This window comes from Chiloscyllium plagiosum, chromosome 15 (assembly GCF_004010195.1).
Source record: "Chiloscyllium plagiosum isolate BGI_BamShark_2017 chromosome 15, ASM401019v2, whole genome shotgun sequence".
Lineage (NCBI taxonomy): Eukaryota > Metazoa > Chordata > Chondrichthyes > Orectolobiformes > Hemiscylliidae > Chiloscyllium > Chiloscyllium plagiosum.
In genome coordinates, this window is record NC_057724.1 from 57,895,311 (window position 1) to 57,917,112 (window position 21,802).

At 40.0% G+C, this 21,802-nt stretch overlaps 2 protein-coding genes across 5 annotated transcripts in view; one reads left to right on the forward strand and one right to left on the reverse strand.

Moving 5' to 3' along the window:
- The window catches only part of nxt2 (nuclear transport factor 2-like export factor 2), an 11,454-nt gene extending 11,038 nt beyond the window's left edge, over nucleotides 1–416 (reverse strand). Inside the window, exon 1 of one of the 2 annotated variants that reach the window (XM_043704975.1) lies at nucleotides 103–303. In XM_043704975.1, coding sequence (XP_043560910.1) covers nucleotides 103–117 — 15 coding nt within the window. In that variant the 5' untranslated portion in view covers nucleotides 118–303. Of the gene's footprint in view, nucleotides 1–102 lie in introns of both variants that reach the window. The other variant, XM_043704976.1, reaches the window with a different exon arrangement.
- Nucleotides 417–6,175: 5,759 nt separating this feature from the next.
- LOC122557350 (retinal guanylyl cyclase 2-like) overlaps nucleotides 6,176–21,802 on the forward strand; it is a 52,264-nt gene continuing 36,637 nt past the window's right edge. For 2 of the 3 annotated variants that reach the window (XM_043704977.1, XM_043704978.1), the window contains exons 1-7: nucleotides 6,176–6,358; nucleotides 7,658–8,488; nucleotides 12,487–12,788; nucleotides 13,776–14,130; nucleotides 16,392–16,476; nucleotides 19,157–19,253; nucleotides 19,428–19,571. In XM_043704977.1, the coding sequence (XP_043560912.1) occupies nucleotides 6,346–6,358; nucleotides 7,658–8,488; nucleotides 12,487–12,788; nucleotides 13,776–14,130; nucleotides 16,392–16,476; nucleotides 19,157–19,253; nucleotides 19,428–19,571 (1,827 nt within the window). In that variant the 5' untranslated portion in view covers nucleotides 6,176–6,345. The other variant, XM_043704979.1, reaches the window with a different exon arrangement.

A 21,802-nucleotide genomic window follows, 5' to 3' on the forward strand; every position in this document is an offset into this window, starting at 1 on the left:
AGGAAGATGTGGGTGAATGAAGGGGGGGGGGGGGATGGATCGCACTAAAGCCCTCAGTGCGGCTCCGAGATTGTCAATTCAAACCGGTATTTCCGCTCTCACCAAAGAGCCGGCCATGAAGTACCAGAGGCCAACGGCCACGTTCCGGAGCCGCCGCCACTTTCCCTCCAAATAAACCTCCGGCTCCTTCCGCCTCCCAGACACAAACCGCCCCGCGCTCCAGTTCCGGTGTACAGCACCGATTAAAGGTCCGTACCAATCCCTGGAACCTCTGAGCCGCAACCTCCGTTCCGGCCTGGTGACTGGTGACTGCTCCCTCTCTGGGAGATTCTGGAATTACGCGGGGGCGGGCTCGATGGTCTGGACTTTTAAAAATCATCTCACAAACGAGTGAAAGCCAGATTCATTTAACGAATCACCAGATTTTTTAAAACCGGGATACACCATTATTGAGAATCAAGGATGAGTTGAAAATCACACAACACCAGGTTATAGTCCAACAGGTTTAATTGGAAGCACTAGCTTTCGGAGCGACGCTCCTTCATCAGGTGATTGTCAATTAAACCTGTTGGACTATAACCTGGTGTTGTGTGATTTTTGACTTTGTACACCCCAGTCCAACACAGACATCTCCGAATCATGAGTTGAATATTATTATGCATTGATATCTGCAAACATGAATCATTTACTTCCAGTCACTGATCTAAACCAATCTACTTTCTTTATAGACATTGGCACATATACTCTGTACTTTGGTACTCTTTGTGCCTTTTTACTCAATGGTCCCAGTTTAGTGTAGCTGACTTCTTCAGACCCACATCTCATAAACTGTACACATTGCCATCTATTCAAAGAAACAACTGCAGATGTTGGAAATCTGAAACAAAAACAGAAAGTGCTGAAGAATCTCATGATTTGGAGGTGCCAGTGTTCGGACTGGGGTGTACAAAATTTAAAAATCACACAACACCAGGTTAGAGTTCAACAGGTTTATTTGAAAGCACTAGCTTTCGGAGCGCTGCCCCTTCATCAGGTGCCTTACGATCTTATACTCCACAACCACCTGATGAAGGATTGGCACTCCGAAAGCTAGTACTTCCAAATAAACCTGTTGCACTAAAACCATGTGTTGTGTGATTTTTAACTCTGAAGAATCTCAGTAGGTCTGACAGCGTCTGTAGAGAAAACAAATGGTGCGAACATTTTAAGACCAGTAACTCTTACACAGAACAGCTGTTATTCAATCACAACCCCACATCACTTTGACAGATTGCACTGATAGGGCTGGACTTTACCGGGAGGGTGGGGACTGTTAATTGGCCACATAAGGATCCCATCTAGCCTAAGGTGAATAGTTGAGTGCAGAACATTATCTGGGTCTCTGGGTTAACAGTCTAATGAAAATGCCACTATGCTAATGCCCACCTTCATTTGAGAATACCTTCTATCATGATGTGTGGCATTATCATAGTGCTAAAAGGGACAGACTTCAAACAGATCGAGCAACTCAAAACTGGACATCCATGAGGCAGTGTAGGACATCAACAGCAGCAGAAATGTACTCCAACAAAATGAAAAATGTCATGACCTGCAATATTCCCCACTCAACCATTACCATCAACCCTGGTTCAATGGAGAGTGCAGGAGGGCATGCCAGAAATAGCACCAGGTATACCTGAAAATGAGGTGTCAACCTGGTGAAGCTACCAAACAAGACTACTTGTGCATCAAGCAGCAAATGATAGGCAGAACTGAGCAACTCCACAACCAACGGATCAGATCTAAGCTGAGCAGTCCTGCCACATCCATCGTGAATGGTGTAGGCAATTAAACAACTCAATGAAGAAGGAGGCTCCACAAATATCTACATCCTTGATGATGAAAGAGACCAGCACATCATTGCTTAAGATAAAGTTGAGACATTTGCAGCAATCTTCAGTCAGAAGTGCTGAGTGAATGATTCATCTCGGTTTCTTCCAGTGGTCTCAGTGTCCCAGATATTCGTGATGAAGGGTTTATGCCTGAAATGTTGATTCTCCTGCTCCTCGGATGCTGTCTGCCCTGTTGTGCTTTTTCAGCACCGCACACTCGATGCTGATCTCCAGCATCTGCAGTCCCCACTTTCTCCTCAGAGTCCCAGATACCTATCTTTAGCCATTTGTCTCACTCCATATGATATCAAGAAATGGGGAGGCCCTGGATACTGCAGAGTCTGTGGGCCCTGACAACATTCTCTTAATAGTAGTGAAGACTTGTACTCCAGAACTTGCTGATATCCTAGCCAAGCTCTTCCAGTACAGTTACAACATTACCGGACAATGTGGACAATTACCCAGCTATGTCCTGTACATAGAAAACAGGACAAACCTAACCTGACCAATTACCACCCCCTTAACCTACTCTCAATCATCAGTAAAGTGATGGAAGTGTTATCAACAGTGCTATCAAGCAGCAACTGCTCAGGAATAACCTGTTCAGTAATGCCTAGTTTGGGTTCCACCAGGGCCACTTAACTCCTGACCTCATTACAGCTTTGGTTCAAACATGGATGAAAGAGCTTAATTCCAGAGGTGAGGCAAGAGACACAGCGCCACATTTGACAATTGTAGGATTTTCAATGTTTGATGGTTTATGTCCTTTCGTAAGTTTGATGAAGTTTGTCAGTAGCTTTGTATAGATGTTGTTTTATCTACCTAGGAGGCTAAACTGATTCCTTTCTTTGACCCATCCTTCCACTGGTAACAACAAGCTCTGAATTTAAGAAGGGAGGTGATACTGCCAATTTTCAAACTGTATATAGTTCAGTGCCTGATACGAGTCAGCCATGCTCCTCAAGTAACAAATAAATGTTTATTTTAATGCATGTAAAACTTATTTCAGCAAAGATAAAATGATTATGAAAGTTTTAAACTGTGCAAATATATACAACTAGCCTTTAAGAAGGATAATTTAACACACACAACCTCAAAGTCTGGGAGGAAAATATAAAACTTTGCAGGATGTTACCTTGAATACTTTAGCCAAGTAACAGTTAAATTCAGGAAAGAAAATCACACATAGTTTTAGGACAACTCCCAGTAATAGGGGAAACTACAGTCTCAAGGCATTTTTGTTGGACTGTTAATCTAGAGACTCATATATGTTCTGGGACATCTGGGTTCAAATCCAGCCATGGCAGATGTAGAATTTATATTCAATAAAAATCTGGAAATAAGAGTCGAATGTAGACCAGTCCGTTGTCAAGGGAAAATCCATCTAGTTGACTAATGTCCTTTAGGGAAAGAAATTGCTATCCTTACCTGGTCCACATATTAGTCCAGACCCACAGCAATGTGGTTGACTGTTAACTGTCCTCAGGGCAATTAGGGATAGACAATAAATGCTGGACTAGCCTGTGATACCCACATCCCGTGAATGAAAGTAAAAAATGTCCAAATTTTGACCTGTAACCCAAATTATTTCACATCAGCAGTTGGCACTGTGGCATTTTTTTGGATCAGTTATGGTTGTCTGAGAATGCTTTCAGGAGGCAGTTGTGTAGATTTCAAATTCTCTCTTAGGAACACTCCACTTGCACATGAGATTTTCCAGGGATTTCTCAATTCATAAAGTTTTATGTCAGTGGTTTCAGAAGAACAGAAAGAGAGTAAATTTGTTGTTCATGCGGCAATTTAGCCGTAACTAACACCCACAACCTTGGTCATGTGACCAATCTCTGAAATTATTGCAGACGCAATGACTCCAGTCCAGCAGCTTGTGATCTTAGCAATTGCAATATCATTCCTGATAAAACCAGCTACCTTTGCAAAGCGTTACAAAAAACTCCAAGATGTAGATCCATGTCCAGTCAATGTTATCATAAATTAATATTTTAGATTACACATCTTCATACATCTCTGACTTGAAGGAAAGAAACTTTAATAATAATGAATAATAATGAGTTTAAAAATATAACAAATTCTTATCAAAATAAACCTCTCACAAATAGCATGGTGTACAGATAATCTTTTCATTTTCCACAATTACTGACCTACACATGTTGTACTGTATTAGCAAAACTATGAAAATGTATCTGCAACAAAGAGAAGTAACAAATAGGATTAGCAGGATATAAGCATAATAGCATTAATATAATTCAGCGTTGATCTTTTATCCTATGCCCTTCCTTTAACTCTGCAACAAATGCTTCAGTTAAGCACAGTGCCCAATTGTTGCTCTTTTCGTCAGCTGTAGACCTAACTTTATCTTTAAGTTCATTTTCTGAACTCAGGCATAGTAACTTCTCATTGTTAGTTAATAAGGTCAAAATTATTTCTTTGTGTGCTAGCAATTGACCTCCCCCTTGACCTAAATCTCTTATCGAGTTTTGAGAAGGTTTGTAGCTCAGGTTGAGGTTCTGGATGTAGGTTTGCTCGCTGAGCTGGAAGGTTCATTTCCAGATGTTTCATCACTTTACTAGGTAACATTTTCAGTGGGCCTCTGGGCAAAGCACTATTGACCCTCTCTCAATAGCATCCTTACATACAGATGAGGAAGGACACCACTTCAACTGGGACAACACATCCGTTCTAGGACAAGCCAAGCAGAGAGATGCACGAGAATTCCTAGAAGCATGGCATTCCAACCAGAACTCTATTAACAAGCGCATCGAGTTAGACCACATTTACCACCCCCCTGAGAAAAAGAACAGGAATTTACATCACCACAGGAAATGATATCACCACAGGGAATGGCATCACCAACCCAAAGAAACCCAAACAGATAAACAAAAAGCAGGAATTATCAACAGTGCTTCGCCCGGAGGTCCACTGAAGATGTTACCTAGTAGGGTGATGAAACATCTGGAAATGAACCTTCAAGCTCAGCGAGCAAACCTACATCCAAAATCTCTTATGGCTGATTTGAGGATATTATCTGTACGCTTTCCATTTTCAAATAAAACTGTTATGTATGACTGCTGGCTATTATTCCTGAACACTTTGAGACTTTCACTGTCTCATAACCCCATCTTATATGTGCCTTTTATGATTTCATGAGCAAGGTCAATGGCATTACTGTTTGAGACTTATTTTTCTTTTCTCCCATCCTTTGAATCCTTGTGGAGCTTTTTCTTACTCTTTTTGTTAGAAACATGCTTTCAATGGTTTTTCTAGTTTACTCTGAAAAGCATACATATCTGGTTAATAACGGGCTTCAAAACTGACATTTTGCCATTTCATTGCTTCAATTCACACCAAATGCATAAAGAAACTTTTACTATCTTTACTCAAGCCACATTCTACTTTATTGAGAGAGGTGTCACAGTCATCGGCATACATTCATTTTCATCCCACTGCAGTTTGAAAATGGAGCCTTCATTTCTGCATCTTTCAAAATTTCTTACAATTTTTTGTTTATATTCTCATTTTCAAGTTTGTTGATCTTTTCATTCAGTTCAATGTTCCAGTCAGTTTAGTTGACTTTCTCTCACAGCCACCTCAGAATGTTCATGAAAAATGTTTGAATGTAATTTCTTGAGACACAAAATAGAAAAGGAGAAATGTCAGAAACCAGTTTGAGAGAGCCAATTTGGTAGTCAAGACCTGAGCATTACATCTCGCCAGTTGATACACCAACATTGAGTCAGAAACATTGTAATCTGCAAGAAATTTTTTTTAAACTCTGTTTATGTCACTAAAGTATCTTAAATTCACATAAAATTATTTTCTGCAGTCTGAAATGCACCAATTGTTTAAATTCACAGCTTATTGCCTGTTGTTATCAGACTGCTGAATGGACCTATCTAATTTCAAAGCTAACGTTGATCTTGTTTATGTGCAGCTGTAACCCTGCATGCCACATTCTATTTAAACAACTTATGATCTGTATGATATTGTATGTTATGATCTGACTGTACTGCTCGCAAAACAAGAACTTTTCACCGTACTCAGGTACAAGTGACAACAATAAATCAAATCAAAATCTGTGTTTTTAAAATCTTTTCTCATTTACTGTTTTTCTACACATATCAATTTATAACCCTCATTCATTTCTGTTGAACTCTCCCTGAGTAACACTCAATTAGGATTTAGCACTGTAATTGATACAAATCTTAAGGTCATTGTATGTAGGTCATTGAGATACACTGCTTTGTAACATATCAGTTTAAAGGATTTACTATTCCTTGGTCACAATACTGCCTGTAAGCTGCAGTCTGTACTATGTAAAGCAATAACCTTCCACATTGCAACTGTTTGTCCACAGTTTGGAGAGAAAGTAATGCATGTGAAAAGATTGTTTTTGACATATCCATCAAGATCAACATAATATGAAGGAAAAGAACAGGAATTACAATATTATTATCGAATGTTGCAAATTGGTAAGCAGGTTGATGCGATAGAATTTAAGCAGATAAGTCACTAAAGTCTGAGACCTCATTAAACAGAGAATCAGAGAAAGTAACTTCATTTCCTCACCTGAAAAATCAGTAAGTTTAGATTTAATTCATTATTTTAAGAGTTTTATAGCAAGGAAAGTAATTTGGTTTATGATGTTAGTGTAATAATCTGGTTTGGTATGGTTACAGCAAGTTTTACTTAATAAAATGTAAAGTGGGTTACAGTGCAGCTGCAATAAATTGAGTAACAATTGCTGTAAGATACTAGTATAGGATTTGACAAATTCCCATAAACCTGAATTGTCAATATACTTTAACATGTCATATTAAGGTTCAGGAAATGCTTTTCTCTCTATTTGTTTCTTTCACTATCCTCCTGGACTCATATTTTAAAATTTTATTTCATGTAAGTTCCATTGTACTGATTATTGAAAAACATGTTCAGTTGTACAATGTGAGGTATATTCAATTGTGTAACATGTGAGAGATTAGACAGAATGATTTTGTGCAGGTTTGCTTTTACACAAATAGTAAATACGCATCAATTGAAATTCAGCTCGACTGTAAGGTCATTTTATGATTGTATTCAAATTGCAAACTACTTATAAAACAGAAAGTATTGAAGAAATTCAACAGGTCTAGCAGCATTTGTAGAGAGAAAAACAGAGTTAATGTTTTCAGTTCAGTCCCTTTCTTCAGGCAGGAAATGAGTTTTGGCTGTATACAGAGATAATAAAAGTTTATGTAGTGCACTGCACTGAGCTAGCAGTCTAAATGTCAAATTCAGTTCTGCCCACCCTTGATTTTTAAGGATTAAAGAAATACAAAAAGTGAGAAAAATATGAACTTTCATTGTTTTGCAATATTTTAAAATAACACACTAATGTAATATATGTTGCAGAGAGTATTAAGATGTAACGTCTTCCTCCATTGTGACACGTAACTCCTAGAAAGCACATTGAAGGAGCTATAGATTCACAAGCCCAGTTTCAAAACCCATTAAAATTGATGAATGGATCCAAGATGTGCAGCTTCTGGATGCTTCTCTCCACTGGCATCACTGAATCTGCCACCAATTTCAGCGTAGAGATGACGTAAGAATTAAGGAGGATGTGAAACATGTGGTGTGGTATATTTGGAGCTAGAAAGATTAAGCAGGAGCTTTGCAATAATAGTTGTAATCAAAATACAGTCAAGAAAGACAATGAAAGTGAACATGAATGTGTAGACATTCAAAGTAGAATGTATTGAATGAACCTAAGTCTGTTTTTCTTTTAATAGAGCTTTTGCAAACGCCTCTGAAAGAACTTGGATTAATTTTTAAATGTACTTTCCAGCTGAATACTTTGGACTACCATAGGATAGCCATGTCATACCACTTCTCTTGTTTCAGTGTGTTTACATTGAAATTATCAAATCATCCAATTTGGACTGATACCAAAAATCAAGGGTTTGCATCGTATTTATTGTCGCCTTTCCAACTGGTTTGCACCATTCTGTTGAGTTTGATGCTTCCACATTCAGTACAATGTGCAACGTACAAAGTGGGCATCATAGGACCGTGGAGATGTGACCCAATTTTTGCTAAAGCTCTTCCAAATGTTGCTGCCAAATTAGCTATTGATCGAATCAACAAGGATTCCTCCTTAAGTCTTGGCAACCACTTTGATTATGTGATACTAAATGAAGACTGTCAGACCTCCAAAGCTTTAGCTGCTTTCCTTGATTATTCAGAACTAGCATCTGGATTCATTGGTCCTACAAATCCGGGCTATTGTGATGCTGCTTCTCTGTTGGGAAAGAATTGGAATAGAATTATATTTTCATGGGCTTGTATAAACTATGAAATGGATGATACTCTGAATTATCCAACCTTTATGAGAACTTTACCATCTCCAACAAGAGTTCTCTTCACAGTGATGAAATATTTTCGGTGGGCCCATGTAGCCATCATCTCATCAATGGAAGACATTTGGGTGGATACAGCTGTGAAAGTGGCTAGTGCCCTCAGGAAACAGGGCCTGCCAGTGGGAGCTGTGCTTTCAATGGACAATGAACCAGGGACTGTCAGAAGCACTCTCAAAAAAATAAAAACTATCGACAAAGTTCGCAGTATGTACATTTTTGATTTCAGTTTAAGTGGTTCATCAACATCTTCTCGTGGGTAATTAGGGATGGGTAATAAATGATGGTGAACAAATAAATTTCAAAAATTGAATTAACTTTTGATGTTAGCAATCTGTAACCTATTAATTGGAATATTGTTGATATCTGAGAGCTCTTCACAATGAATTTTGTGTAGATTCTTCAGCATTAGTTTGTCGCTGTATTGATAGCAAAACACTGTCTGGGGACTAGCAGAAGGGACTGAATGAATAATAAGGAAAGATTTGCATCTATACAATGCCTTTTACCACCATTGAATATCTCAAATCATTATTCTGTCAATAAAACCAATTTAAAAGTGGTTGTAATGTAGAAAACACAAAGCTAATTTGAAAACAGCTATCGCCGCTTCCCCCACCCCCAAACAGCAATGTGATAATGATAAACTAATCTGTTTTTGTGATGTCAGTTGAGGCATAATTATTGGACAGGATACTGGGAAATAGTTCCTTCAAATAATTTACAACTATCTGAGAGGACAGGTAACACCTTGGTTTTTTGCTCTGGCATTACAGCACTTCCATAGAGCTGCATCGAAATTCCAGCCTTTTTTTTGTGCTCAGGAATCGGAATAGCACTCAAACCTTCTAACTTGGAGACAAGAGAGTTAGCAAATGATATATAGCTAACCGTGTCTCTTTTTCCTCTACTTTATTGACAATCCCATGTTTTTCCCAAAAACATCTTTGAGTATTCCCCCAAAATTCTAAGTAAGCACACATGACCTCACCCATTCTGGATTTTTATCACACCATCTCTTGTTCCACATTATTGCTTTCCTGGAACCTTAAAATGGAGGAATTTCTCAATTCGGTCAAAAATGTACTCTGCTCCTCTGGTGCCCCTCTTGTCTGATTCTATCCCCATTTACAACATGCCAATCTGGGAAGAACACGCAGTGAAAGGCCAGCATCCCTCTTACCTGCCCTCAAGTGAATACCCGCTGAAAAACCAATATCCCTGGTACCCACCCTCAGTGAACATACCCGCTGAAAGGCTAGCATCCCTGGTACCTGTACAATATTCAAAAGACCATCATGTACCCAGACAAGCCTTGTATTCCAAAGCTGCCCTACTAGGTGACAGACAGTCATTCTGAAGATGTCAGAGAAGTTGAAGATGGGGCTCACAATTCTCCAACAGGAAGCTGGAAGTCCTGGAGGAGTGGATGGTGGAGAGGAAAGTGTTCTCTTCCCAGAGGCCCAGCAGAAGAGGCCATGACACCAGACCTTGGCAGCTCACTGCCATTCAATACGATGGCCTCCTCCACAACTGAGGCCTGCTGACCAGCAAGGTAAGGCCAGGCAAGAATGCTGTGAGCAACAGACCGTCTAAGCGTGCAACCACTGGAACCCCAGCGCACGTTGATCAGCATGCTGGCGAATAGCCTCTGCGTCTGACCATGCCTGGACCGCGGGCATCCATGCAGCAGTAAAAACATATACAGCAAACGTTAGCTCTGACCAAGTGGGCAGTAAGTGAGTGAGCACGAGGACAGCAGGCCAGCAGCTCTATGATGCAGCCTGGTCCAATCCTTTCCCTACGTGCAAAGCCTTTTTACTCCAGTTTATCAGTACTGGATCACCTTGCAGTACAGGTCTGTGCTTCCTGAGTACCCTCCAGCTGGTTTGGTTGGGGGTACCATGATGATTATGAAGGGCTGGTGAGTGTCGGATGCTAATGACCATGGATCAGCGGATGCACGTGCATGTGCCTGAGATACATTAATCTCTGTCTCTTTTTCCATACCATTGATATAGACTGCAAATCGCTGAAGCCCCAGCACTAGTTCTTGCAACACTTCACTAATCACAATCTGTCAACTTGAAAATGCCCTCTTTATGCTGCCCAATTGCTTCCTGTCTGTTAACCATCCTCTATTAATGCTAACATATCACCCAACTTCATGAGCCCTTATCTTTCCCATTGACTTGCACCTCATTGAATGCCTTTTTCAAATGCAGACATATTACATCCATTCATTACCACTGTATCGAACCGACTAGTTATGTTCTTGAAACATTTTAATAATTTTGTCAAAATGGATGGTAACTATTGTAATCACAGTATTTATAAAGAGACGAAACAGGAATTTATCGACCAGTTAGCCTGACACTGGTGGCAGGGAAGATGCTACTATCTGTTAAAAATTACTTAACAGCAGAGCACTTGGAAAACAGTGACAGGATTAGACAGAGTCAGCATGGATTTATGCAAGGGAAATCAAGCTTGGAAAATCTCTTGGAATTTTTCAAGGATGTAAGAATTGGAATTGGAACTCTCTGGAGTTTAGACGAATGATATGTTATATCATTGAAAAGTACATGTTTCGGAAGGCTCTTGCCAGGGTAGACGTTAAGAAATTGTTTCTGCCAATTAGGGAATTTAAAGCAAGGTGGCCCAGTCTCAGAATAAGGTGTCAATCAGTTAGGACTGCGTTAAGGAATTTTTAAAAAATCTTTGAAATTTTCCATCCCAGAGGTTTCTGGATGCATCATCATTAAATATGTTGAAGATTACAATAGAGACTTTTGGAGATTAAAGAATATCGGGAATGGGTGAAAATCGAGACCAGCCATAATCATATTGAGCAGGATTGACTGGCCCCGTAGTTTACTCTTGATCCTACCTCTCATGCTTTTGCCTTAACATACTTAGTTATGTGAGAATAAGAATCTGCATTAGTTGCAGCATTGAGCTTGAAAGTAGCTTCACTAGCACTAAAATAGCTTTGCAGGCTGTTTGCCATTGCTTGTGCTGCATACTTTCCATGGATTTGAGAGGAACATACCAGAGTCCACACTAAGATAATGTTCATTGTGATCTAGACACTGGTTTGATCCCCAAGTAGTATGCATAGAGCTGAAACCACAGGAAAGCCCAAATTTAGACATGCAGCTCTTAAACCAGAAAATAAAATACCAAATCATCTAGAGAAAACAAAATAAAGAGAGGAAGGTATATATAGGACTGGGAAAGATAATAGGCAGAGACAAATTATTTTTAAATTTTTAAATAATTTGCAAAATATTAAGAAACTTAAGGAATGAGATTCCATATTTCTAGAAGTTAATTCTCAGCTACAGAGTGATTGTTTAGTAGTAATTAATAACATTGTCATACTTTTAAGAATACATTTGAAAGGACAAATCATTATCTATACAGCCCTGTTTATCAGGAATGCTTTGTGTAATAACAATAACTCATGCATTTCTTTGTATTGTAATACCATGTCATTCCATCAGATACCAGTATCTGGGCGGCACGGTGGTACAGTGGTTAGCACTGCTGCTTCACAGCACCAGAGACCTGGGTTCAATTCCCGCCTCAGGCGACTCTCTGTGTGGAGATTGCATATTCTCCCTGTGTCTGTATGGGTTTCCTCCGGGTGCTCCAGTTTCCTCCCACAATCTAAAAATATGCAGGTTAGGTGAATTGGCCAGGCTAAATTGCCTGTAGTGTTAGGTGAAGGGGTAAATGTAGGAGAATGGGTCTGGGTGGGTGGTGGGTCGGTGTGGACTTGTTGGGCCGAAGGGCCTGTTTCCATACTGTAAGTAATCTAATCTTGTATACCAAAGTTTCTGGAGAAGCAGAAGCAGGATAACTCCAATAGCAACTTCCTGGTTTACTTGCGTAACTCTGCATGCAGAGCTAAGTGGACTGTGGATGGGCTGTTGTTGAGTATCTTTAAGACAGAAATTGATACACATTTTGTTACTAAGAGAATTAAGAGGAACCGAGATAGTGCTTGGAAGTGAAACTGATTTAGGACGTCAGTCATTTTGTATTGAATAGTGGAACATTGTGCAAGGGCGAATTGATCCTCTCCAGCTCTTATTTCTTATGTTCTTATGCAGTTATACTTTGAAAGTAGCAAGCTAGATTTGTGAATTGTGATTCTCCACTAAAAGTTTGATAACAAAACCCTTCTGTGTGTTTTTCAGTGATAATCATGTGTATGCACTCAATTTTTATCGGAGGTGAGGTGCAGAAACACCTTTTGGAAGTTGCCCATGATTTGCAGATGACTGATGGCAGCTACGTGTTTATACCATATGACACTCTTCTTTACAGTCTCCCGTACCAAAACACTCCCTACCCAGTGCTGGTGAACAATTCAAAGCTCCAGAAAGCATATGATTCAGTGCTAACAATCACTGTGGATTCTGCAAAAATGTCATTCCACCAGGCATTTCAAGAACATGTGCAGAGCCGGGAAATTATAACACACTTGAAGCCTCACCAGGTACCTTTTATTTGTTGTTTACTTATCTTCAGCATATTTCTGAGTGATGCGTGCTGGAATCCAAATTCTTCAGTTTCTTTGGATTATTCAGTTTATTATGGGTGAGTTGGGCAGTGCACATATGAAAAACACTTCAGCATCATAACCAAGCCCAAAGCCCTCCATCCATATATACCAAAAGGTAATTGGAAATTATCATTAGGAGAAACACAATATAGGCAGTCTGTTTTTAGAACCAGAGAATGCCTACAGCACAGATGCAGACTATTCAGTCTTTGATGTCCATGCTGGCTCTCTGCAGGAGGAACTCACCTCCTCCTTCTCCCCTGATAATGCCCTATGGCCTTGATTTTTAATGAAAATTATCTGATTCCATTTTGCAAGTCAGGGTATTGTGCTTTACTTGTTTGTTTGTGGATTCTTGTAACATCTCTGGTAACATCTCTGCCTCTAGGTTCAAGTCCCACCTGCTCCGGAGGTGTATCATGTTGTGTCTAAACAGGTCAATAAAAATACCTAGAATCTGTGTCCACCACACACTCAGGAAGTGTATTCTAGACGTTACACACAAATTGCCTGAAAAGACTTTTCCTCATGGTGCCATTGCTTTTTCTGCCAATCACCTTACATCAGTGTCTTCTGATTTTTAATCCTTCCATCAACAGCAGCAGTTTCTCCCGATCTACTCTGTCAATCTTTTCCACACCCTCTCCAATGCCAATTCACATCCTTCCTAAATTATGGTGCTCAGAACTGGATGCCATGCTCCAGCTGTGAATGAATCTGATTCTGGAGGTATCATGGCCAATACCCCTTTGATGCTCCATCTAAGATCAATACACTCCAGCACACAAATTTGGACAGTTTGGGCTCAGTAACCACTTCACTCTGTGTTTAGAGAGGAAGCTGCTTATGTATCTTTTCACTATGTAATTAAATTCTTCTTCGCCAGGGTAAGCTGTGAAACACTTTTTGTTTGGTCGCCAGGTATCCCCACTATTTGGTACAATCTATAATGCAATCTATTTTCTTGCCAAAGCTATGGAGAACAATAGAAAACACCAAGCCTGGATGTCTGGCAGCAACATAGCTAAGTTTGCCAAGGACATAAGATTTGAAGGCTTTAATCAGAGGATTTGGACTGATAAAAATGGGGACAGCTTCACTGATTATGTCATCCTGGACACTGATGGTAAAGGAACCGAACTGTATCACACTTACATTGTAGATATGGAAACAGATCTAATACAATTGACAGGCCGAACAATTCATTTTCCCAATGGAGTCTTGCCAAAAACAGATTCTGCATGCTGGTTTACCCGTGGGAAAATCTGCACTGGAGGTAAAATGACATTCTTGAAATCTTATATTTTTTAGAGTTGTTTAGTTCCTGTTGGAAGTTTGTGCTTTTCTCAGGGCCAAAATATGAAGTTTAAGATTTCATGGATGCCAAAAATCATGCATGTTCCCAGCACACTATGGATCATGATTTTCTGTAAGATTAACAGTGAACTGATAGGCATATACACTGCTACTGTGTGTGAACAGTGTAAGTGTGCACATTGGCTGCAGTGTGTGTGAGCAGTGCAAGTGTGTACATTGGCTGCAGTGTGTGTGAGCAGTGTAAGTGTGTACCTTCACTGTACTCTTGAGAAAAGATCATGATGAAGTATTTTTGCTGTTTGAACGCCATCTATCTTTATAGCTCTTGAATGAAAGGAATAATTTATTGTAAATTCATGTTGGACTGCTGCCAGTTTTGTACAATGGGTGTTCAATTAACACAAATGGAGTTATTTCACTATTTTACAGCCATCAGCAAGTAATCTTTGCACCAATTTAAACTGATTCCAACATTGATCCAAAGGCGTAAGGACAGCATGCCTGTTTTAACTTTAAACATAACTCAAAGAATACCTTAGAGAATGACAAAACCTGTTTATTACAAAAGAGAAAGTGCTAGAAAAGCTAAAAGGTCTTAAAATTGATAAATATCCTGGCCCCGATGGACTATATCCTAGAGTTCTGAGGGAGGTGGCTGAGGAAATAGCGGAGGCGTTGGTTGAGATCTTTCAAAAGTCACTGGAGTCAGGGAAAGTCCCGGATGATTGGAAGATTGCTGTTGTAACCCCTTGTTCAAGAAAGGATCAAGACAAAAGATGGAAAATTATAGGCCAATTAGCCTAATCTCGGTTGTTGGTAAAATTGTAGAATCCATTATTAACTTTCTAAATTCTTGGAAGAGCAGGGTCAGATTAGAACAAGTCAACATGGCTTTGATAAGGTGCCACACAGGAGACTGCTGACCAAGGTGAGGGCCCATGGTGTTCGAGGTGAGCTACTGGTATGGATTGAGGATTGGCCATCTGACAGAAGGCAGAGAGTTGGGATAAAAGGTACTTTTTTTGGAATGGCAGCCGGTGACAAGCGGTGTCCCGCAGGGTTCAGTGTTGGGGCCTCAGCTGTTCATGTTATATATTAATGATCTGGATGAAGGGACTGGGGGCATTCTAGCGAAGTTTGCCGATGATACGAAGTTAGGTGGACAGGCAGGTAGTACTGAGGAAGTGGGGAGGCTGCAGAAGGATCTAAACAGGTTGGGAGAGTGGTCCAGGAAATGGCTGATGGAATTCAATGTGAGCAAATGCGAGGTCTTGCACTTTGGTAAAAAGATTACAGGCATGGACTATTTTCTAAATGGTGAGAAAATTCATAAAGCCAAAATACAAAGGGATCTGGGAGTGCTAGTCGAGGATTCTCTAAAGGTAAACATGCAGGTTGAGTCCGTGATTAAGAAAGCGAATGCAATGTTGTCATTTATCTCAAGAGGGTTGGAATATAAAAGCACCATTGTGCTACTGAGACTTTATAAAGCTCTGGTTAGGCCCCATTTGGAGTACTGTGTCCAGTTTTGGTCCCCACACCTCAGGAAGGACATACTGGCACTGGAGCGTGTCCAGCGGAGATTCACACGGATGATCCCTGGAATGGTAGGCCTAACATACAAGGAATTGCTGAGGATCCTGGGATTGTATTCATTGGAGTTTAGAAGATTAAGGGGAGATCTAATAGAAACTTACAAGATAATACATGGCTTGGAAAGGGTGGACGCTAGGAAATTGTTTCCATTAGGCGAGGAGATTAGGACCCATGGACACAGCCTTAGAATTAGAGGGGGTAAATTCAGAACAGAAATGTGGAGACATTTCTTCAGCCAGAGAGTGGTGGGCCTGTGGAATTCATTGCCACAGACTGCAGTGGAGGCTGGGACGCTAAATGTCTTCAAGGCAGAGATTGATAAATTCTTGCTGTCACAATGAATTAAGGGCTACGGGGAGAATGCAGGTAAGTGGAGTTGAAATGCCCATCAGCCATGATTGAATAGCGGAGTGTACTCGATGGGCCGAATGGCCTTACTTCCACTCCTATGTCTTATGGTCTTATTCCATCTCAGTTAGAAGCCTGGTCCTGGTTACCTATGTTTAGGATTATGAATGAAGTAGAATGATGAAAATAACCCACCGTAGGATTTGAGCATTCATCACTTTTATTTCTCCTTTATTTTATGTATCGTCATGTTGTTCTGTGTACTTCTTATTTTAGGAATCGATCCTTTCTTTGCTGTAACAGTGCCATTGATGATCATCTTTGCTGTGCTTTTCAGTATGGGTCTTGTCTACTGTATAAGGTATAGCATTTGTTAAATTACCTTCGACAGTAAAATGCTTGAGCTCTTGGGTTTAATCAAAATTTATTCTTAATCTTTCACAAATATTAATGATCTTGAATTAATGGCAGATCTGGGTTGGTGAGGTGTTATAATCAACAGAGTCTTACTTGCTTAGATCCTGCTACTAACCCACACAGGGTTTCAGGCAGTAGCCTCTTAAACCTATACAAACTGAGGTATTATAAGGAGACTGAAGCTCCAACATAGATTTATCTGTGGCTTGAACAAGACTACCACTACTTTAATGCATCAATTAGTTTTACATCCCACTATAGATCAATTAAAAGTTCTTTTGGCTCAGTGGATACTACCTCTGCTTTTGAGACAGAAACTCTGCGTTCAGATCACACTCCTGGATATTTTGATCATGGAGGAAACACTCATGAAGTGGTTCAACAGGCCTGCTCCTTACCAACATTTCTGTCCTATGCCCCAAAGGGGAAAAAGATGAATGTGAAGCTACAAGGAAACATGGCCCAATTGATCCATTGACTCAACAAAGAGGCTGAACCATTTCCCATAATTGATGTCTTACAGGATGATGCTGGGTTGGGGTTTTCAGCTCTCTGGTGGGTCATTCAAATGAACCCAAATCCAATTGCTGTTCAGACTACCTGATATTACTTTTGGGCAGGTGGCAAGCTCATTTCATTAAATTCAAATCCCTTTCTGGATGTAAATAGAAAATCCACTCCATTATATCTTGTTAACCCCATAGCTCAATAATCATGAAACAGTGTACAACATCTAACAATTAACTGAATTGTCACTAACAGTAACACAGAATAAAACTAACATTGCAATTGGTCTGGTAAACCTTCTCTGAACAGCTTCCCACCATATTTACATAAGATCAATACTAAACACAATTCTCCAGATGTGGCCTCATCAATGCACTATACAACTGAAACAAAACCTCCCTACTTTTGCATTTAGTTACACTCAAAATAAACAACTTTTCTAATTGCTTGATGTATGGGCATTTTGTGATTCGTGCATTAGGACATCTAGATCTCTGTATCTCAGAGTTCTGCAATCTGTCACCATCTGGATAATTTAAGAAGTGTTGCATTAAAATACCATCTTCCATAATGTTCCCAAAATGTTTTTGAAATAATAAAGTACTTCTAAAATCTTATCATTGTTGTGATACAGACTAATACAATTATACACTGTATGGTCCCACATTGAGCAATAATAAATGAACAGGTAAATAGTCATAGAGTCATAGAGATGCACAACATGGAAGCAGACACTTTGGTCCAACCCATCCATGCCAACCAGATACCTCAACCCAATCTAGTCCCACCTGCCAGCACCCGGCCCATATCCTTCCAAACCCTTCCTATTCATATACCCATCCAGATGCCTTTTAAATGTTGCAATTGTACCAGCCTTCACCACTTCCTCTGGCAGCTCATTCCATACATGTACCACCCTCTGCATGAAAAAGTTGCCCCATAGGTCTTTTTTATATCTTTCCCCTCCCACCTTAAACCCATGCCCATAGTTCTGGACTCCCCCACCTCAGGGAAAACTCTTTGCCTACTTATCCTAACCATGCCCCTCATGATATTATAAACCTCTATAAGGTCAACCCTCAGTCTCCGATGCTCCAGGTAAAACACCCCTAGCCTATTCAACCTCACCCTTTAGCTCAAATCCTCCAACCCTGGCAACATCCTTGTAAATCTTTTCTGAACCCTTTAAAGTTTCACAACATCTTTCCAATAGGAAGGAGATAGAATTGCACGCAATATTCCAACAGTGGCCTAACCAATGTCCTGTACAGCCGCAACATGACCTCCCAACTCCTGTACTCAATACTCTGACCAACAAAGGAAAGCATACCAAATGCCTTCTTCACTATCCTATCTACCTGCGACTCCACTTTCAAGGAGCTATGAACCTGCACTCCAAGGTCTCTTTGTTCAGCAACACTCCCTAGGACCTTATCATTAAGTGTATAAGTCCTACTAAGATTTGCTTTCCAAAATTGCAGCACCTCACATATATCTAAATTAAACTCCATCTGCCACTTCCCAGCCCATTGGCCCATCTGATCAAGATCCAGTTGTAATCTGACGTAACCTTCTTCACTGTCCACTACACCTCCAATTTTGGTGTCATCTGCAAATTTACTAACTGTACCTCTTATGCTCGCATCCAAATCATTTATATAAATGATGAAAAGTAGTGGACCCAGCACCGATCCTTGTGGCACTCCACTGGTCACAGGCCTCCAGTCTGAAAAACAACCCTCCACCACCACCGTGTCTTCCACCTTTGAGCCAGTTCTTTGTCCAAATGGCCAGGTCTCCCTGTATTCCATGAGATCTAACCTTTCCAACCAGTCTCCTATGGGGAATCTTGTCGAGCCTTGGTTTATCCTGTCTTCCAGAGGACAACACCTTTGACTATGCAGCATTGTAATGCATGGAAGTGTGAACCTGGATTGGGTGTTCCATTCTGATTGTTTCGCCTGCTGACCAAAGAAGTGAAAGTTCTACCAGTGTAACAAGGCTAACACCTTAAGGACAGCAAACAGGCAAAAGAAAGTCACTAACATTTGCTGCTCATTTTTTCTCTCTTTTACCTACAGTTTTCCTGTGGGCTAATTTCTGACTTTAATTTCCAGACGCAGAATAATTCAACTTAAATTACTGAAGGGTCCTGATAAAATATTACTGACACTCAATGATGTAACATTTATAAACCCACAGCTCAGCAAGAAGGTTGGTCATTTATAGCTCAATATTAATTATATTATCAATTAAATTTATATGAAAATATATGAAATGTCACTCTGACTTTTATAAAAATAGTGAGTTATATCAATAGGTCTTCATAACCATGTGTCCATGTTATCACTTACAGTTGGCTCTAACTTTCTCATGTTTCATTTTAAGAAAATCAGTGGTGAAGACAGCCAACTTAGTGAAGGGGGACAAAGTGGATCTGAGACCAGAAGTAGAAAATCTCCCATGTGGTCACTATCAATGAGAAGTCTTACTCCTGCCACCCATGAAAACTCAAATGTAGCTGTTTATGAGGTTATTACTGTGTTTTATATATTATACGTGTGTTTGTGTGTGCGTGTGTGTGAATATGTGTGTGTGTGAATATTTGCGTACAATCATTTAGATGTAGTATATACAATTATAATGTATAGCAATAAAGAAATTGACATCAATATGGTTGCTATGAAATCTTCCATGATGGTGGAGAGAGGGGTCAGGGATGCCGGGTTAAAGGTTAAAAAATCACATATGGGGCTGGTTCTAATTTTGGAGTGGAGAGATACATGCCTAGTGTGTCAGTGTCCCATTGGGAAAAGTGGTAATAGTAATTAAATCAGGTTTTCATCAGTACAGTTACAGACACAATTCAAATGCTTGAGCAACCTGACTGGTCAGTGGAGATGGGAGCTGCTGGCTTCACAAGGTAAATACATTTTGAAAACACTCCATGTAAGCCAGGAGGAAGCAGAGTACCTCCCATCCCTGAGCCTGTACCAAACCATAGCCAAAGATAGCTATTCTTCTTCTTCACCTTCAACACCCTCCTCCGATTGTGCTCACCTCCATGACCTTTCCTTCTTTCCCACTTTCTGGGCTCCAACATTCTCACCACCATCCATCTGCTGTTATTGAGTCATAGAAACACACCCTTCAATCCAACCAGGCCAGGCTGACCATAATCCTAAATTAGACTAGTCCCTAGCACTTGGCCCATATCCCTCCAGACATCTTATTGATGTACTTATCTAAACATCTTTTAAATGTTATAACTATACCTGTATCCACTACTTTCTCTGGAAGTTAATCCGACACACGAACCACACTCTTTGTAAAAAAAATGCTAAACACTTTCCTATTCATCCTATCTATATGTGGTGCAAACTTCAAAGAATTATATACCTGAAACCCTAGGTCCCTCTGTTCTACAACACTTTCCAATGCCCTACTTTTAATTGTATATATTTTGTCCTTGTTTGTTGCTGGTATCATGCAATAACTCCTGTTTTGTGCTATTCCTCTGTTTGCAGCAGAGTCACCTGCTTTGGATCAATTCAGATTACCTATAAGCTTACCTATAAAGTACAAATAAGGACTGTAGATGTTTTTCTGAAGAGGATCTGTTTCAGTTGGTGAAATGTCAAATCAATGAATGAGAAAAAAAGTAGATTTTAAAATCCCAGAGAAGGAGCTGGCAGGAATTCGCAGTTTGGAAAGATACATGAATAGGAAAGGTATGGACCAGGAGCAGGCAGGTGAGACTAGTTTAGTTTGGGATTATGTTTGGCATGGACTGGTTGGACCAAGGGTCTCGTTCCATGCTGTATGACTCTATAACAAAGCAGATTGTTTTCAAATGCTTAATTGTCAATGGCAGATATTTCTGTGTATAATGCAGAAGATGCAGGATCAATTCATTCCAAAAAGGAAGAATGATCCCTAGGAAGAGGCATGGGTGGCCGTGGCTGATGAGGGAAGTTAAGAAACATATAAAGTTAAAAGAGAAAAAGTATAACATAGCAAAGATAAGCGGGAAAACGGAGGACTGGGAAGCTTTTAAAGAACAACTGAGGATTACTAAGAAGGAAATACGCAGAGAAAAAATGAGGTACGAAGGTAAACTGACCAAAAATATAAAGGAGGATAGTAAAAGCTTTTTTAGGTATGTGAAAGGCAAAAAAATGGTTAAAACTAAAATTGGGCCCTTAGAGACAGAAACAGGAGAATATATTACAGGGAACAAAGAAATGGCAGAAGAATTGAATTGCTACTTCAGATCTGTGTTCACTGGGGAAGACACAAGCAATCTCCCTGAAGTAACAGTGGCTGAAGGAACTGAATTTAAGCGAATTTATATTTGCCAGGAATTGGTGTTGGAGAGACTGTTAGAGCTGAAGGTTGATAAGTCCCCGGGGCCTGATGGTCTACATCTCAGGGTACTGAAGGAGGTGGCTTGAGAAATCGTGGATGCGTTGGTGATTATTTTCCAGAGTTCAATAGATTTGGGATCAGTTCCTGCGGATTGAAGGGTGGCTAATGTTGTACCACTTTTTAAGAAAGGTGGGAGAGAGAAAGCAGGAAATTATAGACCAGTTAGTCTGACTTCAGTGGTGGGAAAGATGCTGGAGTCTATTATAAAGGATGAAATTACGACACATCTGGATAGCAGTAACAGGATAGGTCAGAGTCAGCATGGATTTATGAAGGGGAAATCATGCTTGACTAATCTTCTGGAATTCTTTGAGGATGCAACTCTGAAGATGGAC